This window comes from Penaeus japonicus, unplaced genomic scaffold (assembly GCF_977035675.1).
Source record: "Penaeus japonicus unplaced genomic scaffold, GWHDUDI00000001_assembly GWHDUDI00000030, whole genome shotgun sequence".
NCBI classification, from domain to species: Eukaryota; Metazoa; Arthropoda; class Malacostraca; order Decapoda; family Penaeidae; genus Penaeus; species Penaeus japonicus.
The window spans coordinates 20152485-20175398 of NW_028234432.1; the positions used below are offsets into that span (position 1 = coordinate 20152485).

General features: G+C 47.5%; 1 protein-coding gene across 1 annotated transcript in view; it reads left to right on the forward strand.

Annotated features, from left to right (window-relative positions):
* Positions 1 to 22914, forward strand: part of klar (klarsicht) — a 483791-nt gene that overhangs the window by 409259 nt on the left and 51618 nt on the right. The window contains exons 12-13 of the mRNA XM_086554727.1: positions 20922 to 21128; positions 22466 to 22510. Coding sequence (XP_086410853.1) covers positions 20922 to 21128; positions 22466 to 22510 — 252 coding nt within the window. The remainder of the gene's footprint in view (positions 1 to 20921; positions 21129 to 22465; positions 22511 to 22914) is intronic.

Consider the following 22914-nt stretch of genomic DNA (forward strand, 5'->3'; position numbering starts at 1 on the left):
CCAAAAAGTCCCAGCTGGAGGAAAGGATTGAGTTTCTAAATAAGCATAGATGACTAGAGGGAAGGTGACTCCACAGCCCTCGTCTCTCGCCACCCCCTCCTCCCCCCTTCCCTCCACCCTGCGTCATCAGCTGGCCCCGGCTGGCCCTGTTGTGACAGATTTTAGGAGAAGAAGAGTAGAAAGGTGAAAAAAGACAGGCACAGCCAGACACACAGACGAAGAAACGGGAATCCAGACACACGTATCCAGCCAAAAGCTTTCTCTTCATTTCACGGATATTCTAATATTTTCTTCCTGAGGAGAAGGAGAGAAAACGTTAACCAAGTTTAAAGTTGAAAATCTAAGCTCGATTTCTCGTCTTGTATTGTCAACAAAACCGCAAGTGTTTGTCCTTTCGATTAAGGTCAAGATTCGAGACGCCCTCTGAATGGCTGTTCCCACGTAAGGGTTATCGCCGGGCTCTCTCTCTACTTTTGTCTGCCTTTTTTGTCCGCGTCGCTGGATAACACACACCTAGAGACAAATGTATTGATAACCGTTCGATAACATCCATTGTAAACACGACGCGTTCACACAATTGTCGTTATAGGACGCTTTTGAAAACTGGAAGGGGTAGGTTGCGATGATATTGTCGATGTGATTAGGGAATAGATACATTTACGACACACACGCACGCGACAGACACGACAGACAGACAGACAGACAGACAGACAGACAGACAGACAGACAGACAGAGCGAGATAAAGGATGGGGAGGGTGTTGCATACCCAACCATTAAAGACGGGTCAAGAACTAAATTAAGGAGGTTATATGCACGGAAGAGGCCAAGGTCGAGGTGATAGCCTGGCGATCACACCTGGCGAGGCTCGGGTGCATGTAGTTACCGCGAGGTAACTACATGCCGGTGGAGGCAACAGGGTGTGGAAGATAGGGGACGGGCCGGTTATTTCTACTAGAAATCATTCACATACATCCACACGCGCACGCGCGCACACACACACACACACACACACTCACACTCACACTCACACTCACACTCACACTCACACTCACACACACACTCACACACACACACACACACACACACACACACACACACACACACACACACACACACACACACACACACACACACACATACACATTTTCTCTCTCTATCTCTCCCTCTCCCTCTCCCTCACCCTCTTTCTCTCTCCCTCCCTTTTGCCGAGGCAGATTCCCTGCATACGCCTGATTTCATATGAATTTCTTAAATCTCCATATTCTTTTCGGCGCCACGTTGCCAGAGAGTTGTAAGCCAGTTGTAATTCCGAAAGCTTTAATTACGTCTCGAAAATCCCTTGGCGTGTGAGAAGCGTCACGCGCATCTATCTATACCACCCTCTTGCGTCCTCCCTGCACCCCTCCCACCATCTCCCTCGCTCCTACCCCAACTCCAACTCCCCTCTCTTCCTCACTAACCCCCAACCGCCACCCTCACCCTCATCCCTAACACCATGCACGTGGCAGGTGTGGAGCACGTGTAATGATCTGGATTACGGGATACGGAGAGGACACGTGTTCCGGGAAAGGGGTGGGGGGAGGCGTGCAGGTACGAGGGAGGAAGGGAGGGGGGAGAAAGAGGGGCGCAACGACCTCCCCTCCCCCCCTTACACACACACACCCTCGAGCCTTTCCCTACGCACGCTGCATCGGATTACACGCCTCTGATCTGCAACAAACAGATCCAAATTTGCCACAGGATCCGTGTCCGACGACGGTGACAGGATGCTGGGGTGAGCGGGAGATGGTAAGAGGGGCGAGGATGCAGCGATACTGTACGCGTGTGGGTGGGGCTTCATTATTGCTATTGTGCATATTGTATGTACGTGTGTGAATGTGTTTATATGAGAGAGAGAGAGAGAGAGAGAGAGAGAGAGAGAGAGAGAGAGAGAGAGAGAGAGAGAGAGAGAGAGAGAGAGAGAGAGAGAGAGAGAGAGAGAGAGAGAGAGAGAGAGAGAGCAAGAAGCTGACAGACTGGGAAACAGACAGATAGGTTGTGTGATTGTATTTTACGTCTATGTGAACCTTGAGTGAATGAACCAATAAAGGCATGAGTAATCATATACCCCCACCCACCAACCCTCCCCCTCCTCCGACCCAGGAACGGTCGAACGACGCAAGTGAGAACAGGTATAATTGAATGAATCCCCATCATTAATTGCTACCTGGGGCGCTGTGGATTAGCATTCCAGACTTAATTGATTTCGATTCTGACGTGCGGGGATGCGTCGCTGCTGCCTGGCTCGTAATTACCGGCTTGGGGGGCGCTCGTTTTTGGGTTTCCGTTGCAAAGAAAGCCCCCCCCCCCCTCTTTTCCTCCCCTCTTTCTTCCTCCTTCCTCCAGGTTGATCCTGAAACAGGAGAGGGCTTTAAGCGACTGTGTCTCGGCGAGTGTTTTGGTGTGAGGGCGTTAATGGTGTCCTTTTTTTGACGGGCGTCCCAGAGATGACGTTTACGATTTTGTCATTCGGGACTTCATTAACCTGATGATGATGGATCGTTTTTATGGGTGTTGTTGTGCGTATTTTTTTCTTCATCCTCTTTCGTCTCCTGTATGTTTTCTCTTTCTTTTCTTTTATTCCTTGTGCTCTTTCTTTCTTTCCGTTTATTTCTTGCTGATTATTTTCTTTGTGGTTAGTTGTGTTTATTTCAGCGATGTCCTTCTAATTTCTCCTTGCGTGTGTTTGGGTTCACATGTAATCCTTCTCCTCTCTCGTTCTGTTTTTTCTCTCTCCCAGCTTTATTCCTTTCTTTCGCATTTCCTCTCCTTCCATTCCTTCTTCCCCTCCTTCCCTGCTCCCTTTTCCACACATTAAATAAAGAAAAAAAGTGCAAGTTTATTCGAAGTTTAAACCCCTCGCGTGTGTATTTTCAAATTTAATGTCAGACCAAAATTGTTTACCTAACACAGGAAATTTGTTTTTACTAACTTGTCTTTTTTCTCTCTCTTTGACAGGTACGTGTTGATGTTTTAGTGTAGCGAGTAACCTGCGTACGTCGTGTCTAAGTGTGAGTAGTTGCCGCTGTATTTACCTCGTATTTTCACTTGGATTTTTTTCTTTCTTTCTTTTTCGTAAAGGCCACTTGCTGTTCGGTGTCGTGGTTAGATTTGTTAGATTTTGCTAGACTAGACTAGACTCCTTCCCGTATCGTTTGACATTTCGTTGAGGAATGGGCGTTCACGGACCTCGAGAGGGGACACCGTGTAGGTGTGGGCGTGGGTGGGCGGAGGAAGTACCGAGGCGGAACTCGGCCTAAGGTGAGGGAGGGCGTGCCAACATGCAGACACACGTAGGTATGCTAGTTAACATTCGTCCCATATTCTGGGGTGTGACAGGATGCCTGTTCGACTGACTGACTGACTTGCCCTTTAAGGCATGGGAAATGGGTTGACGGAGCTTGGAGCGAAGGAAAGGGTGGACACTCTCTCTCTCTCTCTCTCTCTCTCTCTCTCTCTCTCTCTCTCTCTCTCTCTCTCTCTCTCTCTCTCTCTCTCTCTCTCCACACACACACACACACACACACACACACACACACACACACACACACACACACACACACACAATCTCTCTCGCTCTCACTCACTCACTCAATCACTCACTCATTCATTCATTCACCCACCACCTACCCACATACATACTTACCTAGCTACCTGCCTGACTACTCTCACTCATTCACGCACTCAACTCCTTCCCCCTCCTCCTCACTCCTCCAGGCCTCCCCCACACACCTGGTGCCTCAATAGTGGAACGAGGACTTGGCACCATTGCCCTTATTGTCGCTATCTTGGCTGTCCTTGAGCCTCTTTGTGTGAGCGAGAGAAGCACCAGTGCAATTTTGACCAGGAAACGGAGTGAACGTCTGCCCCGGTGTCTCTCATGGCTCTTTCAGGCATAGTGCCTTGGGTGTGCCGAGCGCCGTGCCAACCCTTTGTAGACGGTCTCGTGATGTATGGCATCCTGGCTTTTCTATTCGTCTTTTTACTCATAATGGCTTTGGTGAGTTTCCCGTCCTCGTTCGCCGTCTTGCCTCTAGTGTGGTGAATTTATTTGCGGATGCGGCTTTGCATATGAACACGTGGGGGGGGGGGGGTCGGGGAGGAGTACTAATGATGATATTGCAAAGGAAAATCGTGGAGTAAATCCACAGCAGTGGCATTGCATAAGGCGTCTAAAGTGCTTGTTAACGCACGAATTATACCGTCGTTGGATGCGGGTACTCGGCGGGTACTGACATGAGGGCACGTGATGTGATTTGGTGCAGGGGGTAGGTAGGGGTGGGGTTGGGGGTGGGCATGTGGGGGAGGCGGGCAGATCGCGTCTTAACTTCGCCTCTACATATTTTACGGGGTGATAGCATCGGATCGAATAGGGCTAAATATACGGGCAGAACTTGGAAATCTGACAAGAAGGGAAAAGGGGAAAAAATAAAAGGGATACTTCGTTCTGTTTCACGGCGTTTGGACCTTGGAACTAGAAATCAATAGCTTTGTGCTTGACAGAGGATATATGGAGTCTTTGTAGGGCGAGGTAGACGGTTAGATGGGGGTAGGGTGGGGTGGAGTGCCGCTGGTCGGGTCGTACCGCTGGTCACTGATTACACGAAGGACAGAATCGCACGTGAGAATGGGCCGAGGATTCGTGCGCGAACCTGCCAAAATGGGAGCTTTTAAGTTTTTTTAAGTGCGGAAACAACTAGTTAGAGCTGTTTAGACTCGGGGAGTTACGAGGGTGAGGGTCGCCGTGGCACTGTCGAGTAAAGGGAGGCTTGTTGGCACAGTGCCATGTTGATATCTGGCGGTGCCAAAAGTCTCACGTCAGCGTAGAGTATTTACACTCGCTGACGCCATCTTTGTGTGTTGCCCCCCTCCCCTTCTCCCCCCTCCGTTCCGATCCTTCCGTTCACTCTCGCACTCACCCCACCCCACCCCACCCCCTACCCCTACCCCTACCCCTACCCCTACCCCTTCCCCTACCCCTTCCCCTACCCCTTCCCCTACCCCTACCCCTACCCCAACCCCTATCACACATTTTCGTCAGGATTGAAGGTGAATGTCCTGAAAATGGCTTCGTCTAGCATACGGCAATTTCGTTCTTTGATTAGTGTGCAATGGCAGAGATGATTGCAGTGGTTGCTGTGGCGTTTGAAATTGCTTGCCTGCGTTCCGTGGCGATAGGTCGAAAGAGACGCGGCAAAAATTACCGCTCCGCCCACCAGTTTATCACACTGTATCTTTCCTCCTCTGTGATAACGGCGCCGCTGTGCGTTATCTCAACATGTCGTCCGATTGCTGGACGCCGTCTCATACGCTGTAATTCAATTTATCTGGTCTATTTATCTTCTCTTTGTTTTTCTTTTTATCGTCTGATTGCTTAATCTTTCTCTTCTATCGTCTCTTGTCTCTTTTGTTTATGCTGTTGTTTTTACCGGGCGCGCACTGACCTTGGTCCCACGCACCTATTATCCTATTATCGAGATCTTGCGTGAGCTGCGGAATAGGGATACGCACAGAGCTTGTTTGTGGCAGAGTCCGTGATTGCCAGGGGCTATGATACTGACTCCGAACCCTGAACGCCACGGCACCCTCTCTTGCCTCTTGTAGAACCCTGACTCCGGCACACCTCTCTTGTCTCTTAGTGCCAGAGGGCTGGGAGGACGGGGGGAAGGGGGTTAAGAGGTCCATGTGGGGGAGGCGCTGGCGTTGCAGAGGTAGATACGGTGCCGCATCTACTCGTGCAGCCGAATGGAGGGGAGGGGGGAGAGGGCTCTACGCACGCAACCCCATTGAAGTGTCCGGCGCTCGGAGATGGCTGGTTTTGCTGAGCAGGGGAAGGGGGAGGAAGAGGGGAGGGGTAGACGGAGAAGAGGAGGCTGTAGGTGAAGTTGACCGTCGTCTTTTGTTGCGAAAGTGTGCGTTATCAAGTGAAAGTGCCACTACCTCGGAATACGTAATGGGTTTATGGGGTGGAGAAAAAGAAAGAAAGGAGAAGAAGAAGAAGAAGAAGAAGAAGAAAAAAATGTAGATAGAGAAAGAGGTGCACATTCCATGGAGATAGAGAATGGACCGAGTGAAAATAATGTTGGCTATAACGCCCTCAGGCCGTGACCCTCTCCTCCCCTTTCCCCTCCCCTCTCCTCCGCCTTCTACCCTGCCTGACCTCTCCTACGGACCCCCGCCCCTCCTTCCAGCCGCCAATTAAGGGGAACATTATCCCTTTCCTTTCTTTTAGTGAGAGAGCGAGAGTGAGAGGGGGAGTGGGAGTGGGATACGACATATGGGAGATAGAATATATGTGTATGTAAGAAAGAAAGAGAGAGAGAGAGAGAGAGAGAGAGAGAGAGAGAGAGAGAGAGAGAGAGAGAGAGAGAGAGGGGAAAACAAGAAATAGGAGAGAGAGTTGGAAGAGTGAAATAGAGGGAAAGAGTAGGGAAGGGGGATAACGGGAAAAGAAATAGAGGGAGGGAGGACTTGTACGACAATGTAGTTAATGTCTATAAACACCGGGCCGTAAAGGCCATTGTGGCAGGGGATTCTTACGGCAATTTATTTACTTCTTTGTTCTTCTCGTTCTCTACTCGTTTTGGATAAATGGTGTGTGTTTTCAACCTTGTTTACCCGTCTACTTTTTTGTTTATGTTATATTATATATATATATATATATATATATATATATATATATATGTATATATATATATATATATATATATATATATATATATATATTTTATTTGTGTGTGTGTCAATTGTGTAATTCATTACGCAGTTTTCGTACAGAAAGAGTATAGTGCCTGTCGCTACATCCGAAAGCATATCCACAACAATGCCTCACGGCTGAACAGCCACAACTGGGAGCGACGATAGGCCCGGTGGTCGTCTCCCGGTGTGAGGGTCCTTCAGTCCCTCTCTTTCTCTATTTCTCTCTCTTTCTCTCGAGGAGGCTTCTCGGGCTCCCTCCCGGTGTGGCTGTTAGCACCTGCAGAGCTCCGTCACCCTTCTCCGTCACCCCTACCCCCCGCCCTTCTCCCCGCCCGTCTCCCACTAAGACAAACCACACATCGGTCCTGAGCTGTTGCGGTCGCGGCCTATTTGTTGAAGAATCCTGTGAGAGAGATCCTGTGAGACGAGGCCTCACGAGACGTGCAACCTGAGAGCCGAGGAGGGCGGAGAAGGACACTCGACTATAGCGGTTTAGATTTAGCTGTTTGGGACGTCCAGCTTGCTATTTTGTGTTGGCTATAAGATATAATAGGATAAGATAGGATTCCATATAAGCCTACTTGTATGAAAGAAGCTAAGCTCTTTTTTTCGCTAGATTTCTGCCGTTACAGGGACGACCAAATACGGACTCACAGCTGGGTGTTAGTGGCATGAAGCAGAAGGCGTTTATAGGCCTATGCGGATTTAGAGAGCTGGGGGCTTGTATGTTATTAGATCGTTTATGCGATAGCTTATGCCCAATTTTACGGTGGTGGCTGGTTCCATGGGCGGGTACACTTAAGGGAATTTTGTGCTTATTAGTTATTTACAAAAAATAGTTTCAAGGATTTGCACGAGTGATACACATATATTATACGCTTAAAGCCAGAACCATTCACCCCTGAAAGCCCTTGGGTATTTTTTAAGGGTGATCATTTACCCGCAGAAGCGCGGGTCAGTGTGGCGCTTGACCGTTTAGTTGGGTCAGGGTGAAAGATGTAGCACTCCAGTTAACGGCTCCGTGGTTAGGAACAGTAAACATCCTTAGGTTAGGTGAACGCAGAAATATACATGAATGCAAACGTACCTCCTATGTGCTCCAGGCCGCCAGCTGAAGACCGGTCACTACCCAGTAAGAGGAGGCAGAACTGTATAATTTTTAGTACCCCCCCCCCCTCTCCCCCCGAATGCCCTCTTTTCTCCCGCTGCCATTAGAGGTAATGGCGGCGCGGCGCTTCTGCCATCTCGCTCGGTCGGAAGACACTCAATTACAGGCGGCGCTTTGTCGAGCAATCACAACTTTCCCTTGGGTGATTTAGTGCCCTTTGCTCATGTTTTTGTGGGTGATTTAGTGTCTTTTTTCTATTGCTTTCGTGCTTCATTTCCTTTGCGGGAGGCTGAGATCATTGGAAAAACAAATGCCGGCGATTTATCACACCGTCAGGTATTAATAGGCGAGCAATCGATTGGCGCTGGGGACCCGACGCCATAACACAAGCCGGCCTTAATGGAGTCGCGTCGGTCTCCGAAAGACAAAAAGGTCAAACGCTTATTCAATCACACGCTCAACAACAAAGGAACAGTGAAGGATTACGGTCGTTGCGGTGACCTTAGCATTTCCTCCGTGTCGTTGGTACTTTGTGCCCGTTTCAGGGTCAGCGCATGTGGAAATGATTTTGCTTTTATTGTGATGGAGACGATGATAATACTGTTTATACATATAGTTGTTTTTGTTACTAATTGCAGTGTTTGTATTATCCTTTGTGGTATCCGATTGTATTTTTTTCATTTATATTGTTTTTGTTGCTGCAGTCATGATCATGTTTCTTTGTTGATTTTGTTCTTCGAAAACACCAAAGACAATCGCGTAACGTTTCTTTCTTTTTATTTTGCAGGTAAGAGCGTGGGCCGTGGGCTATCCGCACCCGTAGTCGCGTCAGGTGAAGTACGAAACTCTTGAGAACATCGAATAAGATCATTCTCGAACCAAGAGTTATACATTACTGTTATTGCTTCGTACCCAGATCTTTTTCCTCGTTATTAGCAAGCTCGGATGGCGGTAGAAGTTATCGGTGTGGCGCCGCGGAAACAATCGCGGCGGAAGTGACTGACGGTGACTGAGGCGGTGACTGTGACTAGTGCTGTTGCATTCGCAAGCTGCAGAGGGAGTTGATTGTAGTTCGCAACGGGATTCGATAGTGCAAGTCAGGTTCCGGGCAGAATAAGGGAGGGGTAGGGGGGATGGGGAGTAGGGGGCTATGAGGTCACAACCTAAAGATGTTTTCCCTTGACTAAGCGGGAAGAGAGGTATTGCTTGTTACGGTGCTTCATGCTTCTCTCTATCTATCCATCAATTTCTCTCCTTCCCTCCATCCCTCCCTCCCAGCCCCCTTTTCCGCAACCATTTCCTTTCATATTTTCAGAATTTCCCCCTCCCTTCCAGCCTTCACTTCGTATATTGTAGGGGGTAGAGAGAGAGAGAGAGAGAGAGAGAGAGAGAGAGAGAGAGAGAGAGAGAGAGAGAGAGAGAGAGAGAGAGAGAGAGAGAGAGAGAGAGAGAGAAATGAGAGAGAGAGAGAGAGAGAGTCTCTCATCCAGAGACTGGATGAGGAGGGAGGAAGAGAGATAAAGAGAAATAGTGGGAGCGATTGGGGCGAGAGAAAGAGACAGGAAAAGGAAGAGAACTAGCAGAAGGGGAAAGAGATGGAAGAAAAGGGGGAGAGGGATAGAGGGAGAGTTGTATTAGGGAGAATAGAGAGACATAAAGAAGGGTGTTGTTACATGTGCGTGTGTCGTGAGGATCGATTATTTGCCAAGGTAATGAGTTTAAAAGTAGTGAGTGACACGTGTGCCATTTGCCGTATACTTAAACAATTGTTCGATTGGGTCGTGTATGGCAAAACACGAGGAAAATGCCATGGACCAAACCCTCGCGTGAATGCGCAGATTGCGTCCTCTGGCGATAAGCTCTTTCTCGATTATTTTTCTGTATTTGCTTTTTTTTCTTCCTTTTTTTCTCTATCGCGGCCAACTTTCTCCTCACTCTTTTCTCCCCCCCCCCCCTCTCTCTCTCTCTCTCTCTCTCTCTCTCTCTCTCTCTCTCTCTCTCTCTCTCTCTCTCTCTCTCTCTCTCTCTCTCTCTCTCTCTCTCTCTCTCTCCCTCTCCCTCTCTCCCTCTCTCCCCCTCTCCCCCTCTCCCCCTCTCCCCCTCTCCCCCCATCCCTCCCTCCCTCCTGTCCCTCTCCAAATCCCAATATTCTTATCGCGATAAGAGATCAGCCATGATTAATATTAGGGAAAAAAGTATCTACAAACAAGCTGATTAACAGCCTCGCTTTCAGTCACGCCTCAGCCCCCCTTCCCCGAATCTCCCCACCACCACTCCCACCCTTAACCCATCCTCACCCCTACCACCACCCCTACCCCTACCACCACCCCTACCCCTACCACCACCACCAACACCGCTTCTGTCGATGTTTGACAGACAGGTTGACAGGGTGTCTGATAAAATTAAGGAGGTGGAGGGGTTATCGTAAGATATCGTGGCCGTTATTTAGATGCGCCGCCGCCGTTTGGCCCCCGCCGTTTGGCCCCCGCCGTTTGGCCCCCGCGCGCGCGCGTCAGTCAACACAACCAGCGTCGGTCGAGGGGCGCCAGGCGGCCGCGAAGGAGTCCTCGTAGTGTGGCCGCGCTGAAAGATTCATGGCGTAAGTGCGGGTTGTAACGGGGTGTGCGACTGTACGTACGTTGCGTGGGAGGAGGAGGAGGAGGAGGAGGTGGTGGTGGTGGGAGGAAGGAAAGAGGGGTGGGTGGGGGTGGGTAGGGAGGGGTGTGTCTGGAGGGATAGATAGTATGGACGGGAAAGGGATACAGGGATGAGGAGGGAGGGAAGGCTGAGTGGTGGAAGGAGGGAGGGATGGGTAGGGGAAAGAGGGAGGGATAAGTGATGAAGGAGGGAGAGGTGAAGGAAGGAGGATAGTTGGGGGTGGTGGGGTAGAGGGTTAGGGTGATAGACGGATAGGGAGAGGATGGAGGGAAAGGCAGGGGCATGAGCAGGGACAAGGGGCAATTCGACACACGAAACATGGGCGACGGGAGACGTTGTGGGAACAGGATGTCCCCTTCTCCCTCCCATCCCCCCTCCCCTCCCCCTCCCATTCCGGTGCGGTTAAGAGGACACTTGGAAGGATTTGCGGCCGGATATCGCGACACTTTGTTGTGGGCGAACGACACTTAGCGCTTGCCTGTGTTACGTACCTGGAGCCACTTAGATATCCTTGGTATACTTTCACTTCTTTGTATTTCCGGCTTATTCTCCGATTCTCTCTCTTCTCTTTCTTCTCTTTCCTCTTTCTCCTCCATCACTTCCTATCTTCCGCCTCTTCTTCTTCCTCATTCTTCTCCTCCTCATCTTCCTCATTCGTATCCTACTCCTCTTCTTCCTCATTCTTCTCCTCCTCCTCCTCCTCCTCCTCCTCCTCCTCCTCCTCCTCCTCTCCCCCCCTCCTCTTCCTCTCCTCCTCCCTTCCCTCCTCACGTTCTCCTTCTTTTTCTCCTCCCCCCTCCTCCATTCCCCGTGATACTATAAACTTCTTGTACGTAACAGTTCCCCGAGATTAGATAGCGATATCAACATTTAATTTTGTTATTATCAACTGCACTGTCACTTGCAACCCGTCACGTCCGACCTCGCCGTATATTATACACGCTTTATTTGCAATAGCGTGTGTTTGGACATCCATTGCATTCATTCAAACACATTGTCGTTAGAAAATTTAATTGAACGTGATTTTTTCCCGTGGTAAATGCACCTGTAAACATTTTTCATATATAATTTTTCTTTTTGCTTAGTTTTAGTTTTCTGTTTTTGTTTTTGTATTTGTTTTTGTTTAATCAGTTCCAGTGTTTTTTTGTTTGTTTTTATTGGGTTTTTGAAACATTAGTCTCGCATGTATGTTGTCGTCACCGTTATAACAACAGAGACGCATCATTATCGCTCCGCCCACTCGCAGGTTACAGGTAAACAAAAACAAACAAAAACAGCAACTTCTCTTGGCTGTGCTTGGCGAGAGCGGCGAACTTTCCGTGACTCTCCTCGTATAGGGGGAACGTGCATGAGAAATGAATCATGAAATGACTGACCATGCATGATCACCTTTTATTCATGAATCCACCGGCAGGGAATGAATACTTGGGCCATACCTCGAGCCTCATTAGCGTGTATGCGGGCTGCGAGGTAGCTAGCGATGGGTCGGAGACAAGGCTTGGAGTGTTGTAGCTTTCTTCCTAATCGCCAGGGAGATTTGGAAGAACAAAAATGAGATAAAGATACAGTAAGATAAACCAAAAAGCTAAGATTTTGTATGCTAAAAAAAAGATACAATGGCGACAATGGGGGACTCATGGCGCCCCACAGCCATTCCCGCTTTGTATTATTAACAAAGCCAAATAGGAAAGCGTGATTGTGGCGTATTTATGAGTCTGTGGATGGATGCACTATCGCTGACAGACGCCACGTGAATGCAGCTGACAAAGTTATGTGGCTCCGTACTCTTTTTAACACGGTGTACCCCCCGATCCCCTTCCTGATAATATCACTTACCTCGCCAACGTTAGAAAAAAAAGTATGTACACATTTCATTTTTATTTTGTAATTCTGTGATGACTGTTTTTCATATGTTGTAATCCAATCATGTATTTTTTTTTGTATTTTATTTTAGTCCGTTCAGTATTGCATTGTTTTGTCACCAATAGAAGTCCTGCTTGTTTTTTTTAGCGCAATGGACTGTGCCGTTACTAGTATTAATATCTTTATATATATATATATATATATATATATATATATATATATATATATGTATGTATGTATTTTTTATACTGTAATCTGACTCTTGTTGCACGGTAAAGTTTTTTTTTAATTTTTTATTAATGCAATCTGACTCTTGTTGTTGCACGATGAAGGTATTGTAGTTCCTTTAGCTGCGTCATGGTAGCTCCACTACGGCACCCGCGTCACCTCTCTCTCATCATTGTGTGACAAGTAGCGCACCGTGACAACGACACTCCCGCGACCCCATCACGTCGCGTCGCGAGGGCGTGGCGGGACGTGACACGGCGGTCGACGTGACCCTTCTGTACTGTGACACCGATCACGGCACGGACGCTTTGTCTCTCTCACTTTCTCTCTCTCTCTCTCTCTCTCTCTCTCTCTCTCTCTCTCTCTCCCTCTCTTTTCTCTCTCTCTCTCTCCCTTCTCTCTCTTCTCTCTCTTCTCTCTCTCCTCTCTCTCTCCTCTCTCTCTCTCTCTCTCTCTCTCTCCCTCTCTCTCTCTCTCCCTCTCTCCCTCTCTCCCTCTCTCCCTCCCTCCCTCCCTCCCTCCCTCCCTCCCTCCCTCCCTCTCATTTTCTCACTCCCTCTCTTTCTTTTCTTTCTTTCTTTCTTTCTTTTTCCTTTTTTTTTATTTCACGTTCATTCTTTCTCTATCTCTTTCTCTTCCCCCCCTCTCTCTATCTATCTATCTATCTATCTATCTATCTATCTATCTATCTCTCTCTATCTCTCTATCTCTCTCCCTCTCTCCCTCTCTCTCTATCTCTCTCCCTCTCTCTCTTCCTCCCTCTCTCCCTCCCTCCCTCTCTCTCTCTCTACCTCTCCATCTCTCCATCTCTTCATCTCCCCATCTCTTCCACCTACCACCTCCCTTCCTCATTTTCTTTCATGTAAAGTGGATTCAAGTGCATGACTGATTGTAAATCATGGCAGAGAAGGTGGATTTCGGTGGAATGGCCACGCGAGAGAGGCGAGGCATGACAAGGCATGACAGGTACCTCTCCGTCCCGCTTTTTCGGTGAAAGTGCAGGCTTTTAAAGCGCTTCCCGTCCACGCGTAGTCCACACTCCTAACGTCACACGGAGTCCTTTCCACCTTTCCACTTATTTTCCACCCCTATCCCTCCCCTGCCCCATCCCCCATGTTGTTATCCCTCCCTTCCCTGTTGTCTCAGTTGCCATCAGGCTGCCATTGCTATTGGAGTTCCACGGGGAGTCAGAGTGGTTGTCTTGCACGTCATGTATTTATGGCCCGTATTGTGCATTGCAATCTTCAAGGTCTCGTTCGTTATATGTGGGATTTGAAATGCTTGATTATGATTTTTCCCTTAAAGTACTGATTTTATTGTTGTTATTTTTTATGATAAATTGATATGGTACTCGCTCTCCTCTTGTTACCATGGTAACCAGAAGGTCTCCGCTCTCTCTTGTCCTCGCTCTAATATGAGAGGATGCTCGATGCATTAATCTCCCGAAGTAGGAATAAGGATTATGGATATCGTCTTGCAAATCCTCTTCCCCCTCTATATCATCTTCACCCCCCCTGCACTCCCTTTCATTCTCTCCCCTTCCCCTCGTTCTCCCCCCTTCCAACTCCCCCTCCCCCTCCCCTTCGCTGTCAGACATCTCTCCCCTCTTCCTGTTTCCCGGCCCCGGACTTCCCCATTTTCCCTCCCTATTGAGGAAGGGCATGTCCTGAACAAACTTATCAGACCCTCCCTTCTTTTCCACTCGCCCTCTCATCAGTCTGCATCTCTCTCTCTCTCTCTCTCTCTCTCTCTATCTATCTATCTATCTATCTCTCTCTCTCTCTCTCTCTCTCTCTCTTTCTTTTTCCCCACCCTCACCCCCATACCCCATCCCCCATCCCCCTTTAGAATTATTATTTTCCTTGTGATTTTACCGTCATTTGCATAATAGTCGGGGCGATTGGACTCCCGTCGCGGCGCCCTGGGCTTTATTAGGATGTGCGGGATAACCTCTTCATCTGTGCGACTAGCGGCGACGACGGAGGCGGGGACATGCGGGTCGTTTCGGTGGTCGGGGTCGCTGCGAGCTCTGTCGTTGGCATCGTCGTCGTTGTGTTGTCATCGTTGATTGCATCGTGGTCGTTAGCGTTGTCGTTGTAGGGGATGCCGCTACAGCTACTTCCTTGCCGCCGCGGGCCAACATGTTCCTATCTTTGTGCATTGCCTAATGTAGATTGTTAATCAACGGGGCGTGTCGGCGAGGAGGGCGAGGGAGGAAATTTCCACACCCCCTTTTTCCACCCACCCACGCACTCTTCGCCGTCCCCCTGGCGCCTCGCCGCCCCTTTTTCTCCTCTTCCTCCTCCTCCTCCTCCTCCTCCTCCTCCTCCTCCTCCTCCTCCTCCTCCTCCTCCTCCTCCTCCTCCTCCTCCTCCTCCTCCTCCTCCTCCGTCTCCTCATCGCTCTCCTTTCTCTACCTCTTTCTCTTCTTCCTCTTCTCCCTCTTAACCATCTTCTGCCTCCTCATCTTCTTCCCTTCATGTCGTTGTCGTCGCTCTCCCTGCTTCTCCATTCCTTCCCCTCTCCCTCTCCCCCTCCCTCCCTCCCTCCTGCCCTTCCTCCCTCCTTTCCTCCCTCCCTCCCTCCCTCTCATCTCACAAATGCACGGCCACGCCCACCCTAATGCATAAGTAAAATAAAAAAGTTATCCGAGAATTGCATTGCAAAATTGAGTTTTCTTTTACGCAGGGGATTTAGTCTTGAGAGATTGTTATTCCAGGGACGTAACTCGAGGTATCGAGTCATACTGCCTTCCCTTTTTTCTCTATTTTTTACCTTGTTTTGTCCTCCTAGTTTATTACTTTTACTAGTTCCTCTCGTCTTTTGTTTCTTTTACGCAGTTCTTCCTCTCTTTATCATACTGTCTCTGTCTCTTTTTTCTTTTTTTGTCACCTCCCATCTCATCCCACTCCCTCTGACCCCTCTTTCCAATATTTCATTGTTGATGTTTTCTCCCTCCTTTCTTCAGTCCCCTCCCTCATTGCCTATGTCCCAACGCCTCTTCTCCCCTCCCCTCCCCTTGGCACCCTTCATTCTCGCCTCTTTAGACACATATTCGTGCGCCCATCACGTTTCACATATCTCCCTTCGCCCCCTCTACGCCCTCTTTCTCCCTCCCCTCCCTTTCTCTTCCTCCCCCCCTTTCTCTTCCTCCTTCCCACCCTTCCTCCCTTCCTTCCCACCTTTTCTCTTTCTCCCTTCCTTCCCTCCCCTCCCTCCCCTCCCTCCCGTTTCTCAACCCATTTCTACCTTCTGAGCCCCTTTTGTACTTTTTATCTTTATCTATTTCTCTCCTTTCATTCTCTCGATCGCGGCCATCGCCAGGTAGCCCACGCCAAAGATGGTCCCACGCCCTCCACTGTACCCGCCCGCGCTCCATGGGCGGCCCCGCTCCACCCACGCTCTCGCAACCCTCCCCCCCTCCCCCCCCTCTCCGACACATCTCTTTACGAAGGGGGCGCCACCTGTTTCGTTTCGTTTATTGAATCATTCTTAGCGGGCCATGGGGCGGAACTAGCGGAGAGGGGAGGATGGGGGAGATAGGGGACATAGGATGATATATTAGGATGAGAAGGGGAGAGGAAGAGAAGGGAAGATATTGGCGTAAGAATTTTAGTGTTTAACGGAAACGAAGGGATGAATAGGAGGGGCGTTAATAGACGGGGGAAGGAGGAGACATCAAGGGAAGAGGGAGCGATGATTTCTTCATCACTGCTGGTTTTATGATTATTGTTAGTATAATTACTATTACTATTGTTATTAAGGTCATGATAATCATTTTCATTATATATCATATATATTAATGTATATATGTATATATATATATATATTTATTTATATATATATATATATATATATATATATATATATATGTATATATATATGTGTGTGTGTGTGTGTGTGTGTGTGTGTGTGTGTGTGTGTGTGTGTGTATAAATATATATATATATATATATATATATATATATAATATATATATATATATATATATATATATATATATAAGCATATGATATACATGAAGATATGTGTGTGCTTTAATTGTTAATGCAAGATTTACTTAAAATCTATGAGTTCATAAAATAATAGAAAGTGACGAGAAAAGACGAAAAATAATCATGGGAGATGAGCAGAATTTACGAGGCAGAAAATCTTCCTATCCCCCACCCCCACCCCACCCCACCCCCACCGCGCTCCAGGAAGATTGGCACGACGGCTCTTAATTGTGCACATCACCATAAATGGTTGTCATTTAGTGGGTCTGCCTCCCCGTCCCCTTGCCTTCTTTCCTTCTGTCTGTCTCTCTCTCTCTCTCTCTCTCTCTCTCTCTCTCTCTCTCTCTCTCTCTCTCTCTCTCTCTCTCTCTCTCTCTCTCTCTCTCTCTTTCTCTCTCTCTCTATCTGTCGTCTTTCTGCGTGTATGGCTGTCTTCCATCCACCCTTCACCCCCTCCCATCTTCATCTATATTCTACTCTTCCGCTTTCTACTTTCCTCTCTCCATTCTTTTATTTTTTCATAGCCGGCCACTGCTGAGTAGATGGCCTGGGAAATAGATTTTTTATGATGAAGCATGACGGTTTTGGGCGGTAACCTCCCCCCCCCCATCCACAGTCTGACGGGCGAGCGGTCATCGTGGGCGAGTTTCTCCCGCGACGGTGTGAGGTGAGACGAGCCGAAAAATTCATAAGAGGAAATAGGTAATAAAGTAGACGAAGAGAAGAGCGACAGGGGAGATAATTACCGGGGAAGGTTGTTTGAGGGAATAAGGGGAATTTGTCAGCGGATTACGGGGAGACGAGACGCAGCTAAGAACCAAGGAGAGGGGGAAGGAAAGAACGGATAATTAATTCAGCGGAGATGGAATGTTATGGGAAATTGCTCTACCTGGCGGCCATTATTCCAACCGAGCAATGGCAAGGGGTCAAAGGAGAGAGGTCGGTCGGGGACAGAGAGAAAGAGAGAGAAAAGAAAAGAAAAAGGAAGAACGAAGAACGAAGTGGATGGAGAGAGATAAGAATAGATAAAAAGGGATGATAGGGAAAGGGAAATGGAAATTTCCGTTTGCGAAAAGTAGAAGAAAAAGAAAATCCGGTAATTCCTTTCTAAAAGAAGCATTCGAGTTCCTTTCACAGCGGAGCATTTGGCCCCCGAAATCGTGTCTGGGGCCTGTGTGTCGCCGATCAGATAGAGAGAAAAAAAAATGTCTAAGGAGAGACGATAGCCATGTGAGGGCGGGCTGAGGTGAGATAATGGGACGAAAGGAATATAATTTGTACATTCCAGCCGCCCTGCCCGGAGAGAAAACACACACAGCGCCAAACGCGAGTTCTAGTGCTTGCACAGACATCCTCGGACAGATATTTAGCTTCATCTCTTTCTATCTATATATCTATTCACATTTTTATATGTATTTATATCTATCTATCTATCTCTATATCACACACACACACACACACACACACACACACACACACACACACACACACACACACACACACACACACACACACACACACACACACACACACACATATACACATACACATACACATACACATACACATACACATACACATACACATACACGCACACGCACACGCACACACACAGAGAGAGAGAGAGAGAGAGAGAGAGAGAGAGAGAGAGAGAGAGAGAGAGAGAGAGAGAGAGAGAGAGAGAGAGAGAGAGAAAGAGAGAGAGAAAGAAAAGCTGTAAGACAGCATCTGGGCGCGGCAGAGCATGTTGGGAGAGAACGTGACAAAGTATCGTCACCATGACAACCAGAGCTCACCTTTCTTCTCCCGGGGAAACAGGTGTCGTCTCTCTGTAAGTCATAATACGATCAGCATGTTCACATTTTACCTGTTCTTTTTATTCACAATTCTCCCTTTCCCTCCCTCCTTTCTCTTTCTTTATCTCTCTCTCTCTCTCTCTCTCTCTCTCTCTCTCTCTCTCTCTCTCTCTCTCTCTCTCTCTCTCTCTCTCTCTCTCTCTCCCTTCCTCTCTCCCCCTCCCTCTCTCTCTCTCTCTCTCTCTCTCTCTCTCTCTCTCTCTCTCTCTCTCTCTCTCTCTCTCTCTCTCTCTCTCTCTCTCTCTCTCTCTCTCTTTTTATCTCTCTCTATATCTCTCTATCTCTCTTTAACTGCGTCTCTCTCTCATATCCCGTACAATAAACTGGGATCTATATGGATTTTGATTTATTTATAACCTCTGCATGTCACCAATGTGGCGTCTCTTAGAGCCTCATCAAAACATGAAGGGAAAAAAAACATATAGACTCTAGCGAAGATCTGTTATCATGGAAGGAGCCTCCTCTATTTCCAAACGTCTCGGGCTCTTCCAAAAAGACTCTCTTGGAAAGGGCCGCCATCTTGAGTGCATCAAAGGCACCGTTTTCCTTTGTCATGTGTGGATTGTAGAGTGTGTCTCGTTTTCTATAGCTGATTTCGCTTTTCTCCGTTTTCTTTGGGGATTCTGATTTGATTAGTATTTATACATTAATTTGTTTATTATTATTATTATTATTATTATTATTATTTTACATTAGCTGATTATCTGTATCATTCATTTACAGTAAAAGAAATATCGTTGTTTGTTTAGTGAAAGTAATACGACACTCTCAGGTGCCTGGGAGCGATCACTCTTGCCGATAACTGCATTGTACTGAGCTTATCACCGGTATCGCTCATGAAAAAACGAGATATATGTTTCTCTGTCTAAAGTACTTTACCATCTAATTTGTTCTTGTTACTGTAGGAAATGAAGGACCGATAAGAATGAGCTTTTTAACGGGAAGAAAAGCGGGAAAATAAACGATTCAGACAGACAGACAGGCAGACAAGAAAATCTCGTGATAAGACAAACAAGTGTCATGTTAGCATTAATGTTCAAGCCAAGGGATACACCGCGTCTTTCGGGAGACCACTTGGGAGGTAAAGAATGCAAACCCTTCCCTTTCACTCGGCCGAAGCTTCTCGGCTGCGAGGATGGGCTGGGGAAGGGGGAGGGGGGGAGGGATAGAAGGAACGAAGGGGAAGGGGGAGAAGGAGAGGGATGGGAGGAACGAGGGGAAGGGAAAGGGAGAAGGGAGGGGAAAGGAATGGAAAATAGAAATAGAGAAGTGAAGGGAAGACGAGGAGTATGGGAAGAATGGAGATGTCGGAATGCTAGCCTTGATTGTCTCATGCGAGTCCCTCTTTTCCAGTCTTTTATCCGCGGCTAATTATCAGTTACTCTTCTAGTGTCGGAAGGTACTCTCGGAATATTACACTAAAACGCAGAAACCGAGGCCTGCCCACAGGCTAATATTACGGCTCCGTTACCCCTCCGCCGGGCATTGTCTTAAGAGATCACGGCGGCGAGAATGAGAGTCTTACGCCATAGGCCGTCGAGAAGTCTCATTTCCGGAGACAGATCTTATCACCCCCACCGCCCTCCCCCTCCCTCCTCCCCCCCCTCTCCCCTCTCCCCTCTCCCCTCTCCCCTCTCCCCTCTCCCCTCTCCCCTCTCCCCTCTCCCCTCTCCCCTCTCCCTTGTTTACATTCCCTTTTGTAATGCTTTTTGTCTCCCGAGAGGAAAAAATAAATTCATAAAGAAGGCACGCGGGTTTTAGCTTAAGCCCGATGGTGCGTGTGATGTCATTGCTTTACGTTGCTAGGATGTAAACGGATATATAATATGAGAATCTGAATTGTCTTCTTTTTGAGAGCGAGGTTTTCTTCTCAGCCACTCTAGAGCAAAGTGGTTCATGTAATGTTTTTTTTTTTTTTTTTTAATGTCCAAGTAAGATATTTATACCACTGGTCATGTTTTCTTTATACGGTGGAAGAGACATTTCAAATGAGAGGAATTAACAAACCGGATAAGGTGGTTGTACCTACGACAGGCACAAAGCGGTTGGCAGCGTCGAGACTTCATATATGGTCAGAGTTATGGTAAGAAGTCCTTATCCAGCGGGAGTAAAAGACACGAGTGTGGCAGAGACATTATCTCGGGGTAACGAGGAAGAAGGGTAAAGTTATTTAGGCGTCGTTAGTATGATGAATGTGGATTTGATTGTATTTCGTAGAGGGTTATTAGCATTCGTAATTATATACACTGTGATCAACGCTTACGTCTCTACTCGTCATTATCTGGCGTGTACGTCATCTCTATCGTCTTCCTCCTCCACACTATTGTTGTTATTATTACGATTTTTATTATTATCATTATTTTATTGTTATTATTATCATTATGATCATTATGATAATGATAATTATTGTTATTATCATTATTATTGTTGTTGTTGTATCCTCTTCTCACCAGCGCCGTCCTTCCTCTTTACAGGAACAGAACAGTTCCTCGAGCAGCGAGTCCGAGGATGAGCCAGTGAGCAAGTGCCGCCGCCTGTCCACCTCGTCGTGTGACTCCCCCTGCTCCTCCCCCTGCCCATCCCCCTGCCCCGACGCCCGCCCTCGCCGCACCCACCGCTGCCACGCCCACCGCTGGTCACTCTACGATTCCAACCTGTCCGAGACAGGTTCATATATCGAGGTAAGAGGTCTTGGACGCCAAGGGCCTGCGTCCTCCTAAGCGCCTACGAGAGGAAGGAAAGTGAGACTAAGAATGAGAAAGAGTGAGAGAATGTGTGTGTGTGTGTGTGTGTGTGTGTGTGTGTGTGTGTGTGTGTGTGTGTGTGTGTGTGTGTGTGTGTGTGTGTGTGTGTGTGCGCGCACAATGGCGGATGTGTGGTTATTGATTGGTGTGATGATAACGTACGATAAGATGTGATTAACTGCTATCAATTTGGTCATTATCAGGTCAGTGCACAAGGAAAGTGCAAATTGAATCATAACACGTCACATCTAGTTATTTGTGTGATGTGACTGCGCGCTGACGAAGTATTTCATGACGGTAATATTTACAAAAGGTTTATCTTTTATTATTATTTATTGAGGAATTAATAAATGATAATAATTACTTTTTCACCAGTGATTAAGGTCTCTCTCCCATAGGTATTTCAGTGACTATCGCCTTTTTTACAATATTTTGATATTTTTCTAATTTTTCATCTTCATATTCGTTTGTCTCTTATAGTTTCCAGTTATTTTAATTCTCTCTATATATATTTTTTCATTTTCCCGCTTTTAAAATGTTCTATTGTATTTCCCTTTTTATTTTCGATAAGGTAACGGTGTAGATAGTATTTTCTTCGGGTTTTTAAAATGTCCATTTTCATCTTGTCACAATTTTTCATTCGCTTTTTTATTTTTCTCTCCTTCCCCTAGTATCCGCCATTTTCTGTTACCGTGGGCTTTTTAAAGCTATCATTGTTTTCTAGTTCTTTATTTTTTCTTGTTTGTCTCTGTTGTTTTGTATTTTGTTTCCGTTGCAAGTGTCAGCAACACCAGCTTTTTCTCGCGTTCTTCACGTCCGTCGATGAATTGTGTCATCACCATTATCGAAATAGAGAGCACTGTAAGGCACCACACAAGCCACACTATAAACGCATCACCTCTCCTATTAGCTGATCATCTCCGCACCATTAGGAGCATATCGTGTTGCAGCATCAGGCTTCATGTTGCAGGCACGTCAGGCAGAAGCGAAGTTATTTCCTGCACACTTCGGTTATTTCCATCTTTTTTTCTCTCTCTCCGTCTCCGTCTCCGTCTCTCTCACATCACTACTATCATTTCTTTCTCGTTCAGATCACCTGTTTTTTTCTCACCTTCAGATCACCTCTTTTTTCAATCTCACATAACTTTATTTTTTTCTCTCACACATGAGCCCCTCTCTTTCCCTCACATCACTCATCTGTCTCTCCCTCAACATTTCCTCATTTTTGTTTGATTTGTCCTCCTTTATTTCATTCTTTCCCTCGTCCCTCACAGGCCTCCCCGACCTACTCATGCTGCCCCCACGCACATGAGACAAAGGTAAAAATATGAGACAAGAAGAAAATTCGTTTCAGGAATGCTATTCCTAACCCGTCCTCCCTCTCCCCCTTTCTCCCTTGCCCTCTCCCCTTCCCCCTCCACTCCCTCCTCCTACCTCTCCCTTTCTCTCTAGTCCACCTCCTCCTTTACCATTCCTCCTGCTCCCCGTCTTCCCCCTCCCCCCACCCCCTCCCCTCCTCCCCTCTCCGTTCCCATACTTCCTCCTCTCCTCTCCCTGTCCATTCCTCCTCCCCTCTCCCTGCCCATTCCTCCTCCTCCCTTCTCCCTGCCAATTCCTCCTCCTCCCCTAACCCTTCCCACTCCTCGCCCCCTTCCTCCCATGCAACCCTCCCTGCATGACCGCAATATGACCTTTGCATGATTTCCTATTTTGGACTTTCTTG